At 47.2% G+C, this 27528-nt stretch overlaps 1 protein-coding gene across 2 annotated transcripts in view; it reads left to right on the forward strand.

Moving 5' to 3' along the window:
• The window catches only part of LOC120048882 (neogenin-like), a 186995-nt gene that overhangs the window by 148342 nt on the left and 11125 nt on the right, over positions 1-27528 (forward strand). For both annotated transcript variants that reach the window (XM_038995191.1, XM_038995198.1), the window contains exons 6-7: positions 12503-12657; positions 13073-13193. In XM_038995191.1, the coding sequence (XP_038851119.1) occupies positions 12503-12657; positions 13073-13193 (276 nt within the window). The remainder of the gene's footprint in view (positions 1-12502; positions 12658-13072; positions 13194-27528) is intronic.

Raw genomic sequence — 27528 nt, forward strand, 5'->3', positions numbered from 1 at the left:
TAAATGCTTTGGTGTTGACCAGCATACAAGGCCAAATCCTTTAAAGCTAGAATCCTTAGTTTCTATAGCCATTTTTGGACTTATAAATGAATGATGTATGTCCATTGATTCTTTAAGAATGTAACTTATAAATGACTTATTAGCTTAGTTCAACAGTCGTACCCCATCAAAACCCTACATAGAAACTTGTTTTTTACTCCTATGTTTGTAAACCAACACTGTAGCCTCAATTTGGTTAACTATCATTTTGATATCATAGATGGTCAGTCCTTTCATCTATAGCTCTAAGAATTTGAGTGGTTACGTTTATTTGAGTGGTTCCGCTTTGTTTCATTGAATGATTCTAGCTTTAACAGTTTAAAACATTGTATTCCACCTGTAGACCGCCGTATCTAGATTTGAGGCTGTGTTGTAGGACCCCAATACACCACCACTGGTTCAGGTTAACACAGGTTCACAAAACTATCATCATCCTGAACGCAGCTCTGTTCAAAGCACAGTATGTTGCTAAGCTCTCTCCTTCACATACTCCTCCAAAAAGCCTATTGGGAAGCCATAGAGGGCTTTGTGTTACAAACTGACAGTAAAGATGTATGACCTTCCACTGTCCTCCTAAATAACTAAACTGCAGTCCGACCCGGGAAAGGAAAGCAATAAAGCTTCTACTACTATTACTAATCTAGCTGCTGAAGAAAATAATTTGAGCCCCCTGTGAGAATTGGCCCTGCAGTTTCTCTGACTGCCTGGCAGAATGGATGGAGAGAGAGAGAGGCTCTTGGTTCACTTTGATGCTACATCCATTTACTGTGGGGTCTGGAGAGCACTGGGTTTTCTCTCTGGCGAGCCTGTTTCTATACGAGAGGGAGTGTGACTTACTGACTTTCAGTGGGATTGGTGTGTTAGAAGTGTTCTTGTCACATTCTAAGTCTGGACAGGGATATAGGGAGAGATGATTCTAGAAGGGAATAGAATCAAATAGAACATGATGGATTTAGACAATCTATTATTACATTACAATGCAGAGACGTTGCATAAAGGCTTCACACAATGAGATGAATGTACAGAACATTAAAGCATGAACATCATTGATCAGTTGTAAATGTCAGAAATGGCTGTTTGTGTATTTTAGTCCTCCAGCTAAACGGGTAGCAGGCAGGGAGAAGGTGGATGGAATCAGTCACCATGTAGTCTTATAGTGCTGTAATTACAGTGTTCTGTGCAATCTGGTCTCTATTGTAAACCAGGATGGTGTTCTTAGGTGTGAATACCATTCCTCCTCCGCTAACCTCAGCTCACACACGAACACACACACACACAAACGAACAAACGCATCCCCTCGAGTAAATCCCCCCGGCCTGCACACTCAAATGCCCATGTAATACACACACCACACACACACACACACACACACACACACACACACACACACACACACACACACCACCACATGTCCCTAGTCTCCTGGCAGCTCCCAGTCCCCATAAGCTTTATTGGTATATTTAGTCAACTTGTGCTCATTGCTCAGTCCAATAGGTTCCATTTGTCTGAACTCCAGTTAGAGGAAATGGTGTACGTCAGCTCAGGGAGGGAGGAGAATGAGGGAGAGGGGGAGATCTCTCTCTGCCAGAGATAATGAGCACCACAGGGTCCCAGCCTCCACCAGGACCTGCCACCAGAACACCTTACCAGGGGGCCCCCACACTGCTCAGGGACACACACAGATACTGCAACAGACGCACACTGCGGCATAACACACACACTGCAGCACACTGACACACACACATTAAGACATACAGACAGGCAAACCAACAATAACTCACACACAGAGAACATTTTGACTTTATCACATAGCAATGAATACTCTCTTCCCCGAATACTCTCTTCCCCCTCTTCATCACACAGCAATGAATACTCTCTTCCCCCTCTTCATCACACAGCAATGAATACTCTCTTCCCCCTCTTCATCACACAGCAATGAATACTCTCTTCCCCTCGTCATCACACAGCAATGAATACTCTCTTCCCCTCGTCATCACACAGCAATGAATACTCTCTTCCCCTCGTCATCACACAGCAATGAATACTCTCTTCCCCTCGTCATCACACAGCAATGAATACTCTCTTCCCCTCGTCATCACACAGCAATGAATACTCTCTTCCCCCTCGTCATCACACAGCAATGAATACTCTCTTCCCCTCGTCATCACACAGCAATGAATACTCTCTTCCCCCTCGTCATCACACAGCAATGAATACTCTCTTCCCCCTCTTCATCACACAGCAATGAATACTCTCTTCCCCCTCTTCATCACACAGCAATGAATACTCTCTTCCCCCTCGTCATCACAGCAATGAATACTCTCTTCCCCCTTGTCATCACAGCAATGAATACTCTCTTCCCCCTCGTCATCACACAGCAATGAATACTCTCTTCCCCCTCTTCATCACACAGCAATGAATACTCTCTTCCCCCTCGTCATCACAGCAATGAATACTCTCTTCCCCCTCGTCATCACACAGCAATGAATACTCTCTTCCCCCTCGTCATCACACAGCAATGAATACTCTCTTCCCCCTCCATCACACAGCAATGAATACTCTCTTCCCCCTCTTCATCACACAGCAATGAATACTCTCTTCCCCCTCGTCATCACACAGCAATGAATACTCTCTTCCCCTCGTCATCACACAGCAATGAATACTCTCTTCCCCTCGTCATCACACAGCAATGAATACTCTCTTCCCCCTCGTCATCACACAGCAATGAATACTCTCTTCCCCCTCGTCATCACACAGCAATGAATACTCTCTTCCCCCTCGTCATCACACAGCAATGAATACTCTCTTCCCCCTCGTCATCACACAGCAATGAATACTCTCTTCCCCCTCGTCATCACACAGCAATGAATACTCTCTTCCCCCTCGTCATCACACAGCAATGAATACTCTCTTCCCCCTCGTCATCACACAGCAATGAATACTCTCTTCCCCCTCGTCATCACACAGCAATGAATACTCTCTTCCCCCTCGTCACACAGCAATGAATACTCTCTTCCCCCCCTTCATCACAGCAATGAATACTCTCTTCCCCCCTTCATCACAGCAATGAATACTCTCTTCCCCCCCTTCATCACACAGCAATGAATACTCTCTTCCTCGTCATCACACAGCAATGAATACTCTCTTCCCCGTCATCACACAGCAATGAATACTCTCTTCCCCGTCATCACACAGCAATGAATACTCTCTTCCCCGTCATCACACAGCAATGAATACTCTCTTCCCCGTCATCACACAGCAATGAATACTCTCTTCCCCCTCGTCATCACACAGCAATGAATACTCTCTTCCCCCTCGTCACACAGCAATGAATACTCTCTTCCCCCTCGTCACACAGCAATGAATACTCTCTTCCCCCTCTTCATCACACAGCAATGAATACTCTCTTCCCCCTCTTCATCACACAGCAATAAATACTCTTTCTCTCGCAGTAGTCTCGACAACACCGCACTGCGTTAGCAGTAGTCTCGACAACACCGCACTGCGTTAGCAGTAGTCTCGACAACACCGCACTGCGTTAGCAGTAGTCTCGACAACACCGCACTGAGTTAGCAGTAGTCTCGACAACACCGCACTGCGTTAGCAGTAGTCTCGACAACACCGCACTGCGTTAGCAGTAGTCTCGACAACACCGCACTGCGTTAGCAGTAGTCTCGACAACACCGCACTGCGTTAGCAGTAGTCTCGACAACACCGCACTGAGTTAGCAGTAGTCTCGACAACACCGCACTGCGTTAGCAGTAGTCTCGACAACACCGCACTGCGTTAGCAGTAGTCTCGACAACACCGCACTGCGTTAGCAGTAGTCTCGACAACACCGCACTGAGTTAGCAGTATTCTCGACAACACCGCACTGCGTTAGCAGTAGTCTCGACAACACCGCACTGAGTAAGCAGTAGTCTCGACAACACCGCACTGAGTTAGCAGTAGTCTCGACAACACCGCACTGCGTTAGCAGTAGTCTCGACAACACCGCACTGAGTAAGCAGTAGTCTCGACAACACCGCACTGAGTTAGCAGTAGTCTCGACAACACCGCACTGCGTTAGCAGTAGTCTCGACAACACCGCACTGAGTTGGCAGTAGTCTCGACAACACCGCACTGCGTTGGCAGTAGTCTCGACAACACCGCACTGAGTAGGCAGTAGTCTCGACAACACCGCACTGAGTTGGCAGTAGTCTCGACAACACCGCACTGCGTTAGCAGTAGTCTCGACAACACCGCACTGCGTAAGCAGTAGTCTCGACAACACCGCACTGAGTAAGCAGTAGTTTCGACAACACCGCACTGAGTAAGCAGTAGTTTCGACAACACCGCACTGAGTTAGCAGTAGTCTCGACAACACCGCACTGCGTAAGCAGTAGTCTCGACAACACCGCACTGCGTAAGCAGTAGTCTCGACAACACCGCACTGCGTAAGCAGTAGTCTCGACAACACCGCACTGAGTTAGCAGTAGTCTCGACAACACCGCACTGAGTAAGCAGTAGTCTCGACAACACCGCACTGAGTTAGCAGTAGTCTCGACAACACCGCACTGAGTTAGCAGTAGTCTCGACAACACCGCACTGCGTTAGCAGTAGTTTCGACAACACCGCACTGAGTAAGCAGTAGTTTCGACAACACCGCACTGAGTTAGCAGTAGTCTCGACAACACCGCACTGAGTTAGCAGTAGTCTCGACAACACCGCACTGCGTTAGCAGTAGTCTCGACAACACCGCACTGCGTTAGCAGTAGTCTCGACAACACCGCACTACGTAAGCAGTAGTCTCGACAACACCGCACTGAGTAAGCAGTAGTTTCGACAACACCGCACTGAGTAAGCAGTAGTTTCGACAACACCGCACTGAGTTAGCAGTAGTCTCGACAACACCGCACTTCGTAAGCAGTAGTCTCGACAACACCGCACTGCGTAAGCAGTAGTCTCGACAACACCGCACTGCGTAGGCAGTAGTCTCGACAACACCGCACTGCGTAAGCAGTAGTCTCGACAACACCGCACTGAGTTAGCAGTAGTTTCGACAACACCGCACTGCGTAAGCAGTAGTCTCGACAACACCGCACTGCGTAAGCAGTAGTCTCGACAACACCGCACTGCGTAAGCAGTAGTCTCGACAACACCGCACTGCGTAAGCAGTAGTCTCGACAACACCGCACTGCGTTAGCAGTAGTCTCGACAACACCGCACTGCGTTAGCAGTAGTCCCGTCTCAAACTGTTCCCCAATAGATACTGCACAAAGCAGGCCAATGAGTGGCTGACAACTGCACTCTATAATAACATTGTAGCTCTGGTTTAGAGTACAGTATGAACATCCATGCTGTTTACAAGATACTTCTGTGTATATATAGTGTGATTAGTGGAATTGTCTATTTCAGCCATACATGTTGCTGACCGGTATATAAAATCAAGCGCACAGCCATGCAATCTCCATAGACAAACATTGACAGTAGAATGGCCCTTACTGAAGAGCTCAGTGACTGTCAACGTGACACACGTCATAGGATGCCACCTTTCCAACAAGTCAGTTCATAACATTTCTGCTCTGCTAGAGCTACCCACGTCAACTGTAAGTGCTGTTATTGTAAAGTGGAAACCTCTAGGAGCAACAACTGCTCAGCCGCGAAGTGGTAGGCCACACAAGCTCAGGGTCCGTTGAGGGCTAAAGCACGTAGCGCGTAAAAATTATCTGTCCTTGGTTGCAACACTCACAACCGAGTACCAAACTGTCTCTAGAAGCAACGTCAGCACAGTAACTGTTCGTCGGGAGCGTCATGAAATGGGTTTTCATGGCCGAGCAGCCGCACACAAGCCTAAGATTACCATGCGCAACGCCAAGCGTTGGCTAGAGTGGCGTAACGCTTGCCGCCATTGGACTCTGGAGCAGTGGAAACACATTCTCTGGAGTGATGAATCACACCCCGCCATCTGGCAGTCCGACGGACAAATCTGGTTTTGGCGGATGCCAGGAAAACGCTACCTGTCCGAATCAATAGTGGCAACTGTAAAGTTGGTGGAGGAGGAATAGTGGTCTGGGGCTGTTTTTCATGGTTCGGACCCCTTTAGTTTCAGTTATTAAGGGAGATCTCAACGCTTCAGCATACAATGACATTCTAGATGATTCTGTGCTTACAACTTTGTGGCAACCGTTTGGGGAAGGCCATTTCCTGTTTCAGCATGACAATGCCCCCGAAATGGTTTGTCGATCAGTGTGGATTCCAGTTAGATAATGTGCTGCTAGTCAGAACAAGATATATTCCAGTTAGATAATGTGCTGCTAGTCAGAACAATATATATTCCAGTTAGATAATGTGCTGCTAGTCAGAACAATATATATTCCAGTTAGATAATGTGCTGCTAGTCAGAACAAGATATATTCCAGTTAGATAATGTGCTGCTAGTCAGAACAATATATATTCCAGTTAGATAATGTGCTGCTAGTCAGAACCTTATATATTCCAGTTAGATAATGTGCTGCTAGTCAGAACAATATATATTCCAGTTAGATAATGTGCTGCTAGTCAGAACCGTATATATTCCAGTTAGATAATGTGCTGCTAGTCAGAACCTTATATATTCCAGTTAGATAATGTGCTGCCAGTCAGAACAATATATATTCCAGTTAGATAATGTGCTGCTAGTCAGAACAATATATATTCCAGTTAGATAATGTGCTGCCAGTCAGAACAATATATATTCCAGTTAGATAATGTGCTGCCAGTCAGAACAAGATATATTCCAGTTAGATAATGTGCTGCCAGTCAGAACAATATATATTCCAGTTAGATAATGTGCTGCCAGTCAGAACAATATATATTCCAGTTAGATAATGTGCTGCCAGTCAGAACAATATATATTCCAGTTAGATAATGTGCTGCCAGTCAGAACAATATATATTCCAGTTAGATAATGTGCTGCCAGTCAGAACAATATATATTCCAGTTAGATAATGTGCTGCCAGTCAGAACAATATATATTCCAGTTAGATAATGTGCTGCTAGTCAGAACCTTATATATTCCAGTTAGATAATGTGCTGCTAGTCAGAACCTTATATATTCCAGTTAGATAATGTGCTGCTAGTCAGAACCTTATATATTCCAGTTAGATAATGTGCTGCCAGTCAGAACAATATATATTCCAGTTAGACAACGTGCTGCCAGTCAGAACAATATATATTCCAGTTAGACAACGTGCTGCTAGTCAGAACAAGATATATTCCAGTTAGACTACGTGCTGCTAGTCAGAACAAGATATATTCCAGTTAGACTACGTGCTGCCAGTCAGAACAATATATATTCCAGTTAGACTACGGGGTGCCACTCAGAACCTTATATATTCCAGTTAGACTACGTGCTGCTAGTCAGAACAATATATATTCCAGTTAGACTGCGGGGTGCTAGTCAGAACCTTATATATTCCAGTTAGACTGCGGGGTGCCACTCAGAACCTTATATATTCCAGTTAGACTGCGGGGTGCCAGTCAGAACAATATATATTCCATTTAGACTACGGGGTGCCACTCAGAACCTTATATATTCCAGTTAGACTGCGGGGTGCCAGTCAGAACCTTATATATTCCAGTTAGACTACGGGGTGCCACTCAGAACCTTATATATTCCAGTTAGACTGCGGGGTGCCACTCAGAACCTTATATATTCCAGTTAGACTGCGGGGTGCCACTCAGAACCTTATATATTCCAGTTAGACTGCGGGGTGCCACTTAGAACCTTATATATTCCAGTTAGACTACGGGGTGCCACTCAGAACCTTATATATTCCAGTTAGACTACGGGGTGCCACTCAGAACCTTATATATTCCAGTTAGACTACGGGGTGCCACTCAGAACCTTATATATTCCAGTTAGACTACGGGGTGCCACTCAGAACCTTATATATTCCAGTTAGACTGCGGGGTGCCACTCAGAACATTATATATTCCAGTTAGACTACGGGGTGCCACTCAGAATCTTATATATTCCAGTTAGGCTACGTGGTGCCACTCAGAACATTGCTCAGATGGTTGGAGGATGGAGTTTAATTAGAGTTGTGGGTAAGACTTATTTAAACTACGACTGAATTACCTGTAGGCTATTATCTGTAAGTTTCTCTGGATAAGAGCGCCTGCTAAATGATCATGTCATTATATTATAGAACAGTTAGCCTGGCTGATTACGCTGTTGAACCCACCCTCTGTTCCCCCAGAGTAGAAAGGACCTTATCCACCCAACTGTTAAACACAATCAGTCTGTGGTCCACATGTGAATGGGATGTGAATGGTATGCTATTGGAGAGCTGTGAAGGCTGATACAGAGGCTTGACTTGACACTACTCGCCAACATCACAGCTATTATACCTTGGTTACAGAGGTCACGTCTTATCAGAGCACTGAGCTGCCCCCCCCCCCCCCCCCCCCCCACACACACAATCCTACTGACCAACAACACAGCTATTATACCTTGGTTACAGAGGTCACGTCTTATCAGAGCACTGAGCTGCCCCCTCCTCCCACACACACAATCCTACTGACCAACAACACAGCTATTATACCTTGGTTACAGAGGTCACGTCTTATCAGAGCACTGAGCTGGGCGCCCCCCCCCACACACAATCCGAATTACACACACACTCAGGCACTCTCCCTCCACAATCCTACGTACACACACTCGGGCACACACACACACATACACACACAGTCACCCTCCTCAGAGCCACACTCCAATTACACTGTAAAGGACAAGGCTGAGACACAGCGCTCTGCATGACCTTGTTACAGGAGAGATGGATGAGGCCATTTATCTCCACAGACGATCAAATAACTTGACCCTGCCCTCATTACCCTGGTCTGGGGTAGAACTCCGTCTGTACACACCTCTCCATAGGATGAGACACTGTAATTATAGGCAGTTTTTAACTACTTTGAGATGCTTTGTTATAAAAGACTACGGGGAAGATGGAGGTAGAGATGAGGACTTTGTTTTGTGTTTTCCTGGTTGGATAACATGTCTTAAGGATTGCTATTTAGTTAAAGGGTCAGGGGAAGTTGAAGCCAAAGTTGTTCCGTTTTCAAATGGTTTGTTCTCCCTTCACTGGCAAGTAAGGATGGAAAAGAGACTGGGTGGTGCTGAAATGGAAAAGAGACTGGGTGGTGCTGAAATGGAAAAGAGACTGGGTGGTGCTGAAATGGAAAAGAGACTGGGTGGTGCTGAAATGGAAAAGAGACTGGGTGGTGCTGAAATGGAAAAGAGACTGGGTGGTGCTGAAATGGAAAAGAGACTGGGTGGTGCTGAAATGGAAAAGAGACCGGGTGGTGCTGAAATGGAAAAGAGACCGGGTGGAGCCGAAATGGAAAAGAGACCGGGTGGAGCCGAAATGGAAAAGAGACCGGGTGGAGCCGAAATGGAAAAGAGACCGGGTGGAGCCGAAATGGAAAAGAGACCGGGTGGAGCCGAAATGGAAAAGAGACCGGGTGGAGCCGAAATGGAAAAGAGACCGGGTGGAGCCGAAATGGAAAAGAGACCGGGTGGAGCCGAAATGGAAAAGAGACCGGGTGGTGCTGAAATGGAAAAGAGACCGGGTGGAGCCGAAATGGAAAAGAGACCGGGTGGAGCCGAAATGGAAAAGAGACCGGGTGGAGCCGAAATGGAAAAGAGACCGGGTGGAGCCGAAATGGAAAAGAGACCGGGTGGAGCCGAAATGGAAAAGAGACCGGGTGGAGCCGAAATGGAAAAGAGACCGGGTGGAGCCGAAATGGAAAAGAGACCGGGTGGAGCCGAAATGGAAAAGAGACCGGGTGGAGCCGAAATGGAAAAGAGACCGGGTGGAGCCGAAATGGAAAAGAGACCGGGTGGAGCCGAAATGGAAAAGAGACCGGGTGGAGCCGAAATGGAAAAGAGACCGGGTGGAGCCGAAATGGAAAAGAGACCGGGTGGAGCCGAAATGGAAAAGAGACCGGGTGGAGCCGAAATGGAAAAGAGACCGGGTGGAGCCGAAATGGAAAAGAGACCGGGTGGAGCCGAAATGGAAAAGAGACCGGGTGGAGCCGAAATGGAAAAGAGACCGGGTGGAGCCGAAATGGAAAAGAGACCGGGTGGAGCCGAAATGGAAAAGAGACCGGGTGGAGCCGAAATGGAAAAGAGACCGGGTGGAGCCGAAATGGAAAAGAGACCGGGTGGAGCCGAAATGGAAAAGAGACCGGGTGGAGCCGAAATGGAAAAGAGACCGGGTGGAGCCGAAATGGAAAAGAGACCGGGTGGAGCCGAAATGGAAAAGAGACCGGGTGGAGCCGAAATGGAAAAGAGACCGGGTGGAGCCGAAATGGAAAAGAGACCGGGTGGAGCCGAAATGGAAAAGGGACCGGGTGGAGCCGAAATGGAAACGGGACCGGGTGGAGCCGAAATGGAAACGGGACCGGGTGGAGCCGAAATGGAAACGGGACCGGGTGGAGCCGAAATGGAAACGGGACCGGGTGGAGCCGAAATGGAAACGGGACCGGGTGGAGCCGAAATGGAAACGGGACCGGGTGGAGCCGAAATGGAAACGAGACCGGGTGGAGCCGAAATGGAAACGAGACCGGGTGGAGCCGAAATGGAAACGAGACCGGGTACTATAGACGATTGGATTTAGCTATGAGTCCCTGCGTTGTCTCTTCCTCCGTCTCTACCGTCCAAGTTTTCAGTGAAGCGTGATGTTATCTGATTCCATTTGATTTTCCAGTTCTCACTAACTGTTCTATCACGTAGCCTGCAGCTGGGAACACAGTGTTGTTTAACAGCCTGTTATGGAGCGTTACCCTTCACATTACAAGAGGAGAACATGATAGGTAATCTCACATTAAATTATTTCTCAGTAGACAGTTATACACACCCACATACACTATTTTATTTGTTTATTTGATTTAACCTTTATTTAACTGGGCAAGTCAGTTAGGAACAAATTCGTATTTACAATGAGGGCCTTTGGGGATGGGGGCTGGGATTTAAAAAAATATAAATATTAAAAAAAATACAAAACACATCACGGCAAGAGACAACACTACATAGAGACCTAGTACAACAACATAACATGGTAACAACACAACACTAATAGAGACCTCAGACAACAACACATGGTAACAACACATGACAACAACACATGGTAACAACACTACATAGAGACCTCAGACAACAACACTACATAGAGACCTCAGACAACAACACTACATAGAGACCTCAGACAACAACACTACATAGAGACCTCAGACAACAACACAACATGGTCACAACACTACATAGAGACCTCAGACAACAACACAACATGGTAACAACACAACACTACATAGAGACCTAATACAACACAACATGGTAACAGCACATGACAACACAACATGGTAACAACACATGACAACAACACATGGTAACACAACACTACATAGAGACCTAAGACAACACAACATGGTAACAACACAACACTACATAGAGACCTAAGACAACACAACATGGTAACAACACAACACTACATAGAGACCTAAGACAACACAACATGGTAACAACACATGACAACAACACAACATGGTAACAACACAACACTACATAGAGACCTCAGACAACAACACAACATGGTAACAACACAACACTACATAGAGACCTAAGACAACACAACATGGTAACAGCACATGACAACACAACATGGTAACAACACATGACAACAACACATGGTAACACAACACTACATAGAGACCTAAGACAACACAACATGGTAACAGCACATGACAACACAACATGGTAACAACACATGACAACAACACATGGTAACACAACACTACATAGAGACCTAAGACAACACAACATGGTAACAACACAACACTACATAGAGACCTAAGACAACACAACATGGTAACAACACATGACAACAACACAACATGGTAACAACACAACACTACATAGAGACCGAAGACAACAACACAACATGGTAACAACGCATGACAACACAACATGGTAACAACACAACACTATATAGAGACCTAAGACAACAACACAACATGGTAGCAACACATGACAACAACATGGCAGCAACACATGGCAGCAGCACAAAACATGGTACAAACATTGGGCACAGACAACAGCACAAAGGGCAAGAAGGTAGAGACAACAATACATCACGCTAAGCAGCCTGTCAGTAAGAGTGTCCATGATTGAGTCTTTGAATGAAGAGATTGAGATGAAACTGTCCAGTTTGAGTGTTTTTTGCAGCTCGTTCCAGTCACTAGGTGCAGCGAACTGAAAAGAGACCCGGGGATACCCACACACAGGCACCCACACACAGGCACCCACACACAGGCACCCACACACAGGCACCCACACACAGGCACCCACACACAGGCACCCACACACAGGCACACACACACCCCGACAACCCCCCACACACACAGACACTCTGACACCCCTCTCCCCTGCTGTATGTTGCAGTTCCACCGGAGTTCCTGAAGAGGCCGGCCAACATCTACGCCCACGAGTCCATGGACATCATGTTTCAGTGTGAGGTCACAGGCTCCCCGGCCCCCACCGTCAAATGGGTCAAAAACGGAGACGCTGTCATTCCCAGCGACTACTTCAAAATCATTGTAAGTTTGTTGTAATGTAAAATGTCATTAGGATGTGTGACGTAAAACCTGTAGTTCAGCTTCTGATCTTTACTGAGGAGAAGTTCTAGTGACATTCTACAGTCTGATACCTCTTAACCACTCGCTTTAACAAGCAGTGCTTCAGCTAGATGCTCAACTGATGTGGTCTTTGATTTACGAGTGGTCGGTCAATCACCATATTGACCTCTCACACAGTCTCCACCTCAAGACATTGACCTATTTCCCTCTCTCTCCACCACCTGATGTTATTGACCTCGCTCTCTCGGTCGCTTTTTCTATCTCTCTTTTTCTCTCTGTCTCTCTCTCTCTCTCTCTCTCTCTCTCTCTCTCTCTCTCTCTCTCTCTCTCTCTCTCTCTGTCTCTCTCTCTCTGTCTCTCTCTCTCTGACCCGCAGAATGAACACAACCTGCAGGTCCTGGGTCTGGTCAAGTCTGACGAGGGCTTCTACCAGTGTCTGGCAGAGAACGATGCAGGGAACATGCAGTCCAGCGCTCAACTCATCATCCTAGAGCACGGTACGTTGGGAGGGGAACCGAATGGACAGGGTTCTAGATAGAAGCCAGTGCTCATTCTGGGGGAGCTTGGTTGTAGTAGTAATCACATTGATGGGTGTTTTTGGGGTACATTAGGTTTACTCAAACACAAGGCTGAACAATGGAAATGAGTAGAGCCTAGAATACAGTAGACAATGTGAATATTGAACAAATCTAAGAAGCATGCCCAAAGAGTATGACAAGCAAAGAGAGTAGGACAAGAAAAAGGACAACCCAAAACCTCCAGAGAGAGGGAGAAGTAGGGACAGAAACAAAGACAACACAAAACCTCCAGGGAGAGGTAGGGACAGAAACAAAGACAACCCAAAACCTCCAGGGAGAGGTAGGGACAGAAACAAAGACAACCCAAAACCTCCAGGGAGAGGGAGAGGTAGGGACAGAAACAAAGACAATCCAAAACCTCCAGGGAGAGGGAGAGGTAGGGACAGAAACAAAGACAATCCAAAACCTCCAGGGAGAGGGAGAGGTAGGGACAGAAACAAAGACAATCCAAAACCTCCAGGGAGAGGGAGAGGTAGGGACAGAAACAAAGACAATCCAAAACCTCCAGGGAGAGGAAGAGGTAGGGACAGAAACAAAGACAATCCAAAACCTCCAGGGAGAGGGAGAGGTAGGGACAGAAACAAAGACAATCCAAAACCTCCAGGGAGAGGGAGAGGTAGGGACAGAAACAAAGACAATCCAAAACCTCCAGGGAGAGGGAGAGGTAGGGACAGAAACAAAGACAATCCAAAACCTCCAGGGAGAGGTAGGGACAGAAACAAAGACAATCCAAAACCTCCAGGGAGAAGGAGAGGTAGGGACAGAAACAAAGACAATCCAAAACCTCCAGGGAGAGGTAGAGACAGCAACAAAGACAATCCAAAACCTCCAGGGAGAGGGAGAGGTAGGGACAGAAACAAAGACAATCCAAAACCTCCAGGGAGAGGGAGAGGTAGGGACAGAAACAAAGACAATCCAAAACCTCCAGGGAGAGGGAGAGGTAGGGACAGAAACAAAGACAATCCAAAACCTCCAGGGAGAGGTAGGGACAGAAACAAAGACAATCCAAAACCTCCAGGGAGAAGGAGAGGTAGGGACAGAAACAAAGACAATCCAAAACCTCCAGGGAGAGGTAGGGACAGAAACAAAGACAATCCAAAACCTCCAGGGAGAAGGAGAGGTAGGGACAGAAACAAAGACAATCCAAAACCTCCAGGGAGAGGTAGAGACAGCAACAAAGACAATCCAAAACCTCCAGGGAGAGGGAGAGGTAGGGACAGAAACAAAGACAATCCAAAACCTCCAGGGAGAGGGAGAGGTAGGGACAGAAACAAAGACAATCCAAAACCTCCAGGGAGAGGTAGGGACAGAAACAAAGACAATCCAAAACCTCCAGGGAGAAGGAGAGGTAGGGACAGAAACAAAGACAATCCAAAACCTCCAGGGAGAGGTAGAGACAGCAACAAAGACAATCCAAAACCTCCAGGGAGAGGTAGGGACAGAAACAAAGACAATCCAAAACCTCCGGGAGAGGTAGGGACAGAAAAAAAAGAATCCAAAACCTCCAGGGAGAGGTAGGGACAGAAACAAAGACAATCCAAAACCTCCAGGGAGAGGTAGGGACAGAAACAAAGACAATCCAAAACCTCCAGGGAGAGGGAGAGGTAGGGACAGAAACAAAGACAATCCAAAACCTCCAGGGAGAGGTAGGGACAGAAACAAAGACAATCCAAAACCTCCAGGGAGAGGTAGGGACAGAAACAAAGACAATCCAAAACCTCCAGGGAGAGGGAGAGGTAGGGACAGAAACAAAGACAATCCAAAACCTCCAGGGAGAGGTAGGGACAGAAACAAAGACAATCCAAAACCTCCAGGGAGAAGGAGAGGTAGGGATAGAAACAAAGACAATCCAAAACCTCCAGGGTGAGGTAGAGACAGCAACAAAGACAATCCAAAACCTCCAGGGAGAGGTAGGGACAGAAACAAAGACAATCCAAAACCTCCGGGAGAGGTAGGGACAGAAAAAAAAGAATCCAAAACCTCCAGGGAGAGGTAGGGACAGAAACAAAGACAATCCAAAACCTCCAGGGAGAGGTAGGGACAGAAACAAAGACAATCCAAAACCTCCGGGAGAGGTAGGGACAGAAAAAAAAGAATCCAAAACCTCCAGGGAGAGGTAGGGACAGAAACAAAGACAACACAAAACCTCCAGGGAGAGGGAGAGGTAGGGACAGAAACAAAGACAACACCACCAGACACCAGAATAGATTCAGTTCCTAAAAATAGGACTGGTTGTATTAAAACGCCCATGTGGGGGAAAGGGAAAAATACCAATCTGGGGCTGGGTGATGACGAGGTGAAGTTTTTTCTTCTCCATCCTGCTTTTAAAAGTGCTGTTTCTCTGCCAAATCGAGAAGCACCGTACATTATGATTCCAACAACCGGCACATCCACCTACAGATATCTATAGTAGCTACCAAACTAACTGCAGAACTGCATTTCTGTAGGTAACCAGATTTAACACGTGTGAATTGTCCCGTTACTCCTGAGCAGGTTGTTCATGGATTAGCATAAATTGGGGTGTCGGTCAGATAGCTCCCTCCAAACAGTGTTCTCTTCTCCCCGTTGGAAGGCACTAAGTCAGAAATAATGATGACCTGCAGCTTTTAAGTAGCATTATGCATATCTCAAATAATTGCTCAACGAGGGAGATCAGCAAGGGGTGTCTTGTGACCTAGAACTTGTTTTTGTTTGGGATCAGTCAGTAAAGCAGACGGTCTGACACACTCGCCTGCCCTCAGCAGGACGTTAGAGAGAGCACTCTTATCCCATGACATGAAAGGGCTGTTTTAATGATTCCTACTGCCTTTGTAAGGTACAATAGGTTATTGGCTACAGCTGACAGGCTAGCAGCCCTTTCTCCCCCTACATTACATCATGGTGGCTTCTTCTCATGAAAGTCGAGAGTTCAGTGCCCTGTTTACAGCTACACAAACAGTGAATGTGGGAAGTTCATTTTCCCTGAAGAGTGGATGTAAATATCCATCATATGCACTTTGTTTATTTCCAGTTTCCATACATTTGATTTACTCCCTGTGTCAGCATGTGGTCCATCAGCATCCTAAACAATCCTATAATTTCTTACAAAAGCTGCCTCACAGAGGTGCCAAAGTAAGTATTCCCTTCCATAGAAATGGCCCAGTTTGACCGTGCTGTTCTGTGAATATCGCTCTCTGAGGCTGGGAGATGATTTTCTTCCTCTAGCTCTGTAAATTGAGAGTAGATCTCTCTGGAACGTATCTTCTCTCCTGTGCCGGGTTAGTGTACACAGATCTTCCTTGGTGCCATCTGTCAACTCTCCCCTCCCGCCGCTCTCTCCTATCAGCCACCTGCTCTGTCCCCTGTGCACCTCTGTCCACTGGGCCAAGTGCTAAATGTGCTGTCCGTACTGTCCTCTCTCTTTTCACCCTCACCGGCTGTCCCCCTCACCGCTGGGGGTCCTTATCCGCTCCCTCGTCCCCCTCCTCTCCTGTGCCTCTGTCCTCCTCTCCTGTGTCTCCCCCTTCCGTCGCCCTCCTCCTGTGTCTCCCCCCTCCGTCCCCCTCCTGTGTCTCCGTCTCCCCCCTCCGTCCCCCTCCTGTGTCCCCCTCCTCTCCTGTGTCTCGTCCCCCTCCTCTCCTGTGTCTCCCCCTCGTCCCCCTCTTCTCTCCCATGTCGTCCCCCATCAGATTTGCCCCTTCTCCCTCACTGCTGCCGCGGTTGCATTCGTGTCTATGATAGAAAAAGGGGTTTGAATCATGTCTGTGCTCAGTTGTGTAAAGAATGAATTTAGAAAAAGTTCCAATACTTAACATATTGATTTTCTTTGTATATTTTTGTAATCCCAACATTTCTTTCCTATTCATCCAAGTTCAGACAGAAAAGCCTCCATGAACGACCACTACTTCACTGAAGAGACCAGAGTAGAAAAAACCCTTTCTTTGTGTTCTTCCTTCAGGAGTTCAACAAAGCGAACACAGACCAGCTCACTGCTACGTTTTTAAAACCCTCAGTTACTTTTTGGAGCCGGAGACCAAGAATAGCCCTCAAATTGCAGTCCGGAGCAATTTTTGTACACATTCCTTCCTTTGCCATGTGTTCTGTGCAATGTAGGGTGACTAGTTACAAACAGATGTTAGAACAGGATAACAGCAGAAATGGACCTGGATGAGACTAATTATATAATGCGAGGGTGGCCAAGTGACCCTAGTTAATTCACCCTGTAAACCGGCCTCACTTTCTCCTGTCCTCTCCTATAATGGTGAGGAACAGAGCCTTTTAAAAGGCTTAGGTAGTATTGTTACTGTCACCATTTAGAACTATTTGAGCCAGGCCACCACACGTTGTTAGGTGTTGCTAGTTTAGCATCTTATTGGTCTCTGTAGTCATTTGTGGTCTATACATGTCTGGTTTTCTAGTCATTTACAGTCAAGTGTGTATATTATATGGCTGGGTTTTAGATTGACATTGTAATTGAAAACTAAGAACAAAACGTAGTCAACATATAGTGCGTTCAGTATTGGAGGGGCAGTCAGTATTGGAGGGGCAGTCAGTATTGGAGGGGCAGTCAGTATTGGAGGGGCAGTCAGTATTGGAGGGGCAGTCAGTATTGGAGGGGCAGTCAGTATTGGAGGGGCAGTCAGTATTGGAGGAGAGCTAATGCAGGAAACCGGCGAATGAACAGGCATTGAGGATGTTGTTTGCTCCTCTGCCCTCTGCCTTTTCCTCCCACATTCATTCAAGAGATGTTCTTCTCTTTTGCATTTGAATGCTTGTTTTTCTCCCCTCAGCATGTAAGCACCCCTTCAGATATTCAAGTGCTCCTCTCTCAGCATACAGAATATGTTTTGACCCCCCCCCCCCTGGTTCGGAGGCTCCCGCTGTAGAAGGGAATTGTATAGGATAATCAAACACCAGCAGGAGTTGATTGGCTGAGTCTACTTCATCTCACACTTATAGGACTCCTGTTTTTTAAAATATGGTGTCTGTTATACCAGGGTAGTGCATCTGTTGTACCGGGGTAGAGCGTCTGTTGTACCGGGGTAGAGCGTCTGTTGTACCGGGGTAGAGCGTCTGTTGTACCGGGGTAGGGCGTCTGTTGTACCGGGGTAGGGCGTCTGTTGTACCGGGGTAGGGCGTCTGTTGTACCGGGGTAGCGCGTCTGTTGTACCGGGGTAGCGCGTCTGTTGTACCGGGGTAGAGCGTCTGTTGTACCGGGGTAGAGCGTCTGTTGTACCGGGGTAGCGCGTCGGTTGTACCGGGGTAGCGCGTCGGTTGTACCGGGGTAGCGCGTCTGTTGTGCCGGGGTAGAGCGTCTGTTGTGCCGGGGTAGCGCGTCTGTTGTGCCGGGGTAGAGCGTCTGTTGTACCGGGGTAGAGCGTCTGTTGTACCGGGGTAGCGCGTCTGTTGTACCGGGGTAGAGCGTCTGTTGTACCGGGGTAGAGCGTCTGTTGTACCGGGGTAGCGCGTCTGTTGTACCGGGGTAGAGCGTCTGTTGTACCGGGGTAGAGCGTCTGTTGTACCGGGGTAGAGCGTCTGTTGTACCGGGGTAGCGCGTCTGTTGTACCGGGGTAGGGCGTCTGTTGTACCGGGGTAGCGCGTCTGTTGTACCGGGGTAGAGCGTCTGTTGTACCGGGGTAGAGCGTCTGTTGTACCGGGGTAGCGCGTCTGTTGTACCGGGGTAGCGCGCCTGTTGTACCGGGGTAGAGCGCCTGTTGTCCCGGGGTAGCGCGTCTGATATCTGTCTGTCTATTGTACCAGGGTAGCGGGTCAGGTGTCTGTGTTCTACCAGGGTAGTGTATTGTACCAGGGTAGTGGGTCAGGTGTCTGTAGTTTACCAGGGGCAGTGTATTGGACCAGGGGTAGTGTATTGGACCAGGGTAGTGAGTCAGGTGTCTGTAGTTTACCAGGGTAGTGAGTCAAGTGTCTGTATTGTACCAGAGTAGTGTATTGTACCAGGGTAGTGCATTGGACCAGGGTAGTGCATTGGACCAGGGTAGTGCATTGGACCAGGGTAGTGCATTGGACCAGGGTAGTGCATTGGACCAGGGTAGTGTATTGTACCAGGGTAGTGCATTGGACCAGGGTAGTGGGTGGAGTGGATAAAACCAAGAAGAGCTCAGTCACACCGGGGCTTTAACAGGAATCAGTCATTCCACCCATAATGACCAGTACCCCCACACACACAAACACACACAGCCTCTTCCCTCCTCTCTTCTTTCCCCTTCTTCCCCATCTCTCTTCCTCACCCTCTCCCTCTCCCCCTCCCTCAGCACATTGTCCCAGTCAGTCCCCACCCAGAGCAGAAAACCACTCTAGTCAACACTAAACTGACAGGACACAGAGCACTTTCATCACAGCCAAACACAAATGCCTGTTGAGAAATGGACTTTCTCCATCTAATGACTGGCTGAGTGCTTTTTTTGTTTTGCAGAGCGTGGGAGCAGTCGGATGATAAATTGAAATCAGTGGTGTTGGAATTCAGAGGCTGACATAGTGATAGATCAGAGAGGGGGAGATCTCCGCTGCCAGGCTTGCCAGCCAAGCTGCTGGGGAAGTTTTCAGTTGGGCATAGCAGAGTGGGATAGAATCAATAGGATATTATAGAGTATAATTTAACCTAGCAGGGCTGTTTTTGATGGATGTGTTTTTGCGATCAGTAAGTTAAAACTGATTAGACTGGAAAGAGAGGAACTATAGTATCTACAGAATACTACTGCAGCAGAGAATAGTACTGGGGCAGAGAATAGTACTGGGGCAGAGGAGAGTACTACTGGGGCAGAGGAGAGTACTACTGGGGCAGAGGAGAGTACTACTGGGGCAGAGGAGAGTACTACTGGGGCAGAGGAGAGTACTACTGGGGCAGAGGAGAGTACTACTGGGGCAGAGGAGAGTACTACTGGGGCAGAGGAGAGTACTACTGGGGCAGAGGAGAGTACTACTGGGGCAGAGGAGAGTACTACTGGGGCAGAGGAGAGTACTACTGGGGCAGAGGAGAGTACTACTGGGGCAGAGGAGAGTACTACTGGGGCAGAGGAGAATAGTACTGGGGCAGAGGAGAGTACTACTGGGGCAGAGGAGAGTACTACTGGGGCAGAGGAGAGTACTACTGGGGCAGAGGAGAGTACTACTGGGGCAGAGGAGAGTACTACTGGGGCAGAGGAGAGTACTACTGGGGCAGAGGAGAGTACTACTGGGGCAGAGGAGAATAGTACTGGGGCAGAGGAGAATAGTACTGGGGCAGAGGAGAATAGTACTGGGGCAGAGGAGAATAGTACTGGGGCAGAGGAGAATAGTACTGCCGCCCAGAATAGTACTGCCGCCCAGAATAGTACTGCGGCCCAGAATAGTACTGCGGCCCAGAATGCCACTACAGTATACTACTACAGCCTTCCCAGTTACAACGAAGATGAGAGAAAGCAGTGCTAAAAATAAAATATAGGGACTCCTCTGGGGCTCTGTACAACCCAACAAGAACACAAATGTAAACCCCTAGTGTCTGTCAGGGGGATAGAAGCTGTATCTTCAGGCCGGGCTCAGGGACAGGGCGACCAGACACTATTTGTGTTGTGTGTCACTGTGGCGTCTGTAGCAGCGGCTGTAAAGTCATAAAGCGAGCAGTGGTCCCCGTGCGACGCTCACAGCCATGTAAATGTGACAGTTTTACGCGCCCCGCATCTTGCCCCCCTCTCAGGAAGGCCTCGGAGAAGAGAGGGAGAGCGAGTCAGAGAGATGGCGAATTGAATCAGAGCGACTGTTGGTTTTACAGCTACGCACTCTGACAAGGGCCTTTTTATTTGCCTTGGAAGATGGATGGTGGACCAGCTAGTGTGGTATTAGTTTATATGGAGTACGTTCAAGATTGGAAATTAAATGTTTTGAAAATGTTAGAAATGTATAGAAATGAGGTTAGTCCAAACATACAGCCTACAGTAGTAACGTATTCTTAGTGCCCCATCAATAGTAAATACACTAAATAGTGGTGTTACCCAGAAGGCTCGGCCCACCTACAGGAAGTAATGGTAGTGTTACCCAGAAGGCTCGGCCCACCTACAGGAAGTAATGGTAGTTTTACCCAGAAGGCTCGGTCCACCTACGTTAAGTAATGGTAGTGTTACCCAGAAGGCTCAGCCCACCTACAGTAAGTAATGGTAGAGGAAACACAGACAACCCTAACTAGAACACCCACTTCCTCCGTCTACCTCTGATTACTGGGTCTGTGTGGTTTCCACTGTGAGCAGTTAGGCAGCTGATCAGAAGAGTGTGGTTTCCACTGTGTGTGTGTGTATGTATTTGTATTTACCACACTCTGTTCAAGGACCGTGAACGTGGGTTTGACTGCCAATTTTCTCGCTTGGGCTTTGTGTACTCTACAATGGTTAGGACCGTCAGTGGTTGGTTCCTGAAGCTTATTATTCTTTTTATATTTTCCCTGATTGTTCATTCCGGCAGGGTAGCCTAGTGGTTAGAGCGTTGGACTAGTAACCGAAAGGTTGCAAGTTCAAATCCCCGAGCTGACGAGGTACAAATCTGTCGTTCTGCCCCTGAACAAGGCAGTTAACCCACTGTTCCTAGACCTTCATTGAAAATAAGAATTTGTTCTCAACTGACTTGCCTAGTTAAATAAAGATTTAAAATTAAAAAAAAAAAATCCATCTCTGAGATTCATTTGCTTACCCGAGGACAGAATATTACCATCCGTGTGTTTTTCTGTTATTCTGTATGATAATTCAACCCGCTTTCTTTTTACAATGGAAACTGAAAGGTTATGTTTCTTTCCAGTTTACTGCATCTTTTCATTGCTTTTTTTCAAGGTCACACTTTCAACCTTGTTATCGCGGACGTTTTTAGCCCTGACCTGGGCTTGGTGTGTCACCTGCCTCAGCCTCACGCGCCAGTCACACCTTCCCTATCACTTTATCACTCACACTCCCTCCAGGATGCTGGTTGCTGTTGTTGGATACCACCCATCCCCGGAGTCTACTTTCAGGGCTCTACTCGGCCTAAATGGGTGGAAGCGCCACGTTGCGCAAAAACAAAGCTCTTCCTTTATACCCCGACAGGTCACCTGACCCCCAGCGGGGTCCCTGGGCTCCTGGCTCAGAGATGAGAGGCGTTGCCAGGCTTGCGTTTCCTTTTCACGTCAACCGCCCCCTGTCGTGCCACCCTCCCTCTACGCATATTGACCATCATGCAACATTCCAGGGTGGTATATAATAGGCTACCCGCCTCGATGTCCCTATGCGTGACATCCACCCCACGTAGACCATCCCAGCGACCCTGATTACACTGAATCCGGGGGGGGTTCCTCTCTGAGTTACACTAACAATTCATTTATTTGGCCCTTTCCTCCTGTTGGGAGAAACCTGGCACAAGCACCCCTGAGATATCAAACAACTTACCGTACTGTACACAGTTACGTGTTGAGAATTCAATTCACACACCAGGTAATAAGAACCTGCGGCCTGTTGGGGATTATGATGATGATGTAGGGTAAAACAGATTTCCTGCTTCTTTAACACTATAGGAGGAACCCCTGTGAGTGCCCCTCCCGTTTCTTCTCCACTGAGCATGTTTACCACGGGATGCTAATTTCCCCAAAGAAAGACTACAAGATGGGGGGGAGGCAATCAACATAGAAAAATATGTCCATGCTCTTATTCATTTACATATCAGGGCTCATGCCACAGCAGGCGCCTCACATGTTTTGGGCGAAGGGGGGGGGGGGGGGGCATGATATACAATCATGACCCTACAGTGGAAGTGGATCAGGGAAGGATGTTTGTCTGATGAGGAAGGGGATGCTGTATGTATGCATGTACACACCAGACATTTAATTATTGATGGAACCAACCTGATTCAATTATCAGCTGTGTTTCAAAGCAGATGAAAGTCCAAGGGGAATTTTCTGTGTGTGAATTAAACGCGTACACTCTTGTGATGGGAGACTAGCATGCAGGCGCTCTGAGACCACGGATAGAGGGAAGGACTTTAAAGTGGCAAGGGCGGAGATTTAGTAGGTGGATGGGGGAGATGAGTGGGACGGGGGGGCAAAAGGAGTAAGACTGACTGCTCCATGGGCCTGCTTTAGCCCTAGCAGGGGTGTAGGAGTCAGGGGACAGGGAGGGAGGTTAGACCTCTAGGGAGCCTACCTCTCCACCCTCACCAGATGAGTCTCCGTACACTCACTCCATCATATCCCCTGATGCCTGGAACACTAGGGGGGCTCCCTAATCCTGCTCTGTCATGCTGTGACCCCCCCAACCACCCTCTCCACCAGATCCGTCCGTCCACTTCAGTTGTGTTGTCCTCCTGCAGCTCCATCCCTTTATCTCACCAGCCAGAGGGTCCTCAGGCAGAAAACAGCCCCCCCCCTAAAAAAAAACACACAAAAAAACAGACCCATCCCAAATGTTTCATCTTCCACACGTCTCTGATGCCTTAGTTCCACTTTGCTCTATTTTTAGGCTGTAATGCAGTTATTTGGCTCTTTGTTGACGACCGAAGAAAAAATAAAGTGTCTTCCAATGAGTTGTGTGATCTGGCAACACTGTTGGTAGCTGTAGGTTTTCTACTTAATGTTGAACCACCGTACCACAAGCCCTTCAAGTTCCCAACCCCTTCACTTGTCCTTGGATTCCTTTACAATGAGCTGTTCCAGAAAATACTTTCCTTATCTGTGCTTCATAAAATAAAGAATATGCCATGTTTTAGATCCCAGATTTCCAATTTGCTGCAAACACCTGTTGAAATGGTGCAGGGAGTGGAAGAAATGAATATGGAGATACCGAGAACTCATGCGGACAGCTCCAAATCACCCAGAACCCATGAACTCATGTCTAACCTTAGCGCTACAGTGGACTACTTTGCTTTCTCTGTGGCGCGAGCCTCACTGAAAACCAGCTTTAATGCCACCTTCTCAGGAGGGAAACCCCATGTGTATCAAGTTACTGATCTGTGTTTTGTGCCTTGGGCAGTGGGCATTCTGTAACCCTTATAAACTTTAGAAGAAATCAGATGCCTCTCCCGTCCCTCACGACTCCTCTCACCACGTAAAAAGGTGTCAGAAACAGAAACACTTTGTCCTCAAAGGCCAACAGGCAGAGGCGGCCCCGAAGAGGAGGGTGGGGGAACAGCGTCCTCCTCTTGAACAAGTCCAACGCTTGGCCAACCGACGAACGAGAGGAAGCAAGGGACCGGGAGATAAAGAACAAACGACATGTTTCATCTGCCTCTCCATCTTTCTCGTTCCCTCCCTCGTTTTTGTCTTGAAGACATTTGTCTGTCTCTTACCCGAGTTTGTATCTTTTGTCGACACATCAAGAGCCTCTCCAAATGTCACGAGCTGTCAGAATTCTCTTTCCTCTGATGTTATCGGCTGGAGACTAGCAAGAGAACATGGCCTCTTGAACAAATGAATGACTGAAATGGTCTTCGCTTTGCTTCCAGCAGCAACCAATTGGATACGACCACACCACAATCGTTCTCGCTTGATCAGAACCCCCTACAAACGCCGTTTCAGAACATCTCAGAGGAAGCATCACAAATCAGTCAAGAGCGCAGTCTGTCTGCCATCACACATGTTCTTGTTGAAGTTCTATGAAAGCTTGGATGTGTTCATTTAGCTGCTTAACTGACCATGATATTTTGCCGAAAAAGGAATCAAGACATTTCCTTTAAATCTTTTAGCTCTTTCAGTATTTTTTTAACCATCTTATATCAGCTCTCTCCTTTTCATGTGCCATATCTCATCCTCTTTTGCTGAGGAGCATGACCGTCTCTTTTCCCTCTCTCTCCTCCCTCCTTTCCTCCCGGAGATAAAAGTGCTCATTCTGTAATAAGCCATTCGTTTAGCCATGTGGCTCTGTTCAGCTACATTACATGAACCCAACCCACAGACAGAAGCAGACACTGTTTCCTTCACTTCTGAGACTAGTTTTACCATTATGCAACACTTGGCAAGACCTCTCACTCTCCAAGTTACATAGTAGCGACTTTGAACACTGCCTGGTGACGTCATTGTTGACCTGAATCCTAAATAACCATGCTTTCTTTGTATATAACAGCAAATGAGATGTTTGAAAGCCCAACAGCCTGCCAATGAGCTAATTGTCCTGTGTTGTACGTGTGCCGAGACAGGACTTCACGTTTTAAAACCCATGGCCGACTTTTCTTCTACACGTCTACCCGTCAGACAAAGTGGCAGCTCATTTTGCCAGTTATGTTTTCATATGTCCACAAAGTTGACGTATTGTACAACTCGTATTGACATTACTAGAAGCTTAGGCACCAGTTACTTCCCTTGTAATCAAACTTGAAAAGGTACTGGAAATCTTTGTCCTGAAGAGCTCCACTGATATCATTCAGCTGCCCTGGAAAGTACAGTATGTTTAATAAGATTCTTCCGTTATTAACGGTTTCCTTTGAATCTTTTTGTCTATTTCTTATACGCAGTACCCAGATACCTGGTTGAGGTAGAGGATAACTTTCCTCATTAGCTCCTAATGACAGCCATTCATTACCAGTGTCACACGCCCTAATGACACAATTCATCTACTAGAAATAGACCATCAGAACAGCTACAGTAGAAATCTAGGATTCTACTCAATTTCTTCCTTACTATAACTGTCCATGGCTGAGAATAGATGGAAGACTGATTGTGACCAGGAGACTGAGACATGTGCTGTTCTCTGTAGTACCACTGAGACTAACATTAACAAGGAGGAGACTGAGACATGTCCTGTTCTCTATAGTACCGCTGAGACTAACATTATGGTTTTCATCTACTCGCTGTATGCCCGGTGCCAACTTGGACATAGTGGTCCTTAGCACGTGGCCGCATGCCAGCGCCTCGCTAGGCAGCTCAGGAGCCTCTCCACCCAGTTGACTGCCATCTTTCTTCCCCCTTTTCTTTCCCTTTATTCCTTCCCCGGCAATTTGCTCCGGGTTCTGTCTCCAACAGAATGGTAATCCTCCAGCTGAGCCTTAAAGCCCAGAGGACTGAGGGGAGTGGAAGGGGGCAAGCCCCGGCCCAACGGAGTAAGCTTGGGCGGTATCCAGATTCATACTTTCATACCGACCTTGTGCCAAACCAGGATATTCGGTAATACTGGCACGGAACACACGGGGCGCTGTTTTCAAACCCCACTGATACTCTGAAATCCGAAGGTTAGCAATGCTAAAAAGTCCCATAGAGAATGCTAACTAAATGCTAACAAGCGCGTTGTGAAGATTTTATACATTCTTACCTAAACTACACAACTAACTCAAAAATGCTACTTACAGTTTGCTGCACACACATAACAAATATAAGCCACAAGGCTCTTGATCCAAGAGGGGATTCTCTGCAGCTAGATAGTTAACTAGCTACTAAATTAGCAAACCAAATGCACAATTGCAGAGCTTTTAGCACATTTTTGACAGTTAACTTAATAGTTATAAGATATCTAGCTGGCAAACATTTAGTTGTGAATTCCATATTGTAATTTGATCACCTGGCACATGCTGCACAACAGTGACTCACAAGGCCCCAGTCTTTTGTCCAAGTGTGCTTGTAAACAAACACCACATGTAAACTTCATAATGAAAATTGATGTGACAGGTGAAATGAAACAACACAATCTTTATCTCCTAATGTATTGCACAAGTTGACTGCAGGTATTTACTTAAAAAGTAGCTACAAATATTCACATTTATAAAAACAAAAATTAATGGTATTGAAAAAACGTCCAATGGCTTTTTCCAAATACCCCGGTATACGGTGTGTATATACGGTATACCGCCCAAGCCTAAAACCGTCTCTGACCGAGAGCGTCCTACGTACACATACAGCCGTATAGACACACACACACACACACACACACACACACTCATCCAAATGGACACACACACACAAATGGACACATACAACTGTCATAGACATGTCAGAACTGTTTATGATATGAGGATATGACCTCTGAAAGTCACACGATTAACAGACATGTCAAGTAAACAGTTCCCAATGCTTTCCCGGCAGCAGCCCAGTCACACTGACAGACAGACAGCTCACTCTGTGTACTAGTCAGTAATTGCTGTGAATGATTGCTGTGAATGTCATCTCTGCATTCCGTCTAATGGCTCGTGTCATTACAGAGAAGCTGTAGTGAAATGAACCGGACTTAATGTATTTCCTACAGGTATGAATCAGATGGATGTATATCCTCCTCAGGCCCTCTTTGTAAAATGGCTTTATGTTTATTGAGAGAGATGGAGCCCAAGTATTCCCAGTTGTTGGCTG

This window comes from Salvelinus namaycush, chromosome 1 (genome assembly GCF_016432855.1).
Source record: "Salvelinus namaycush isolate Seneca chromosome 1, SaNama_1.0, whole genome shotgun sequence".
In the NCBI taxonomy this organism is placed as follows: domain Eukaryota; kingdom Metazoa; phylum Chordata; class Actinopteri; order Salmoniformes; family Salmonidae; genus Salvelinus; species Salvelinus namaycush.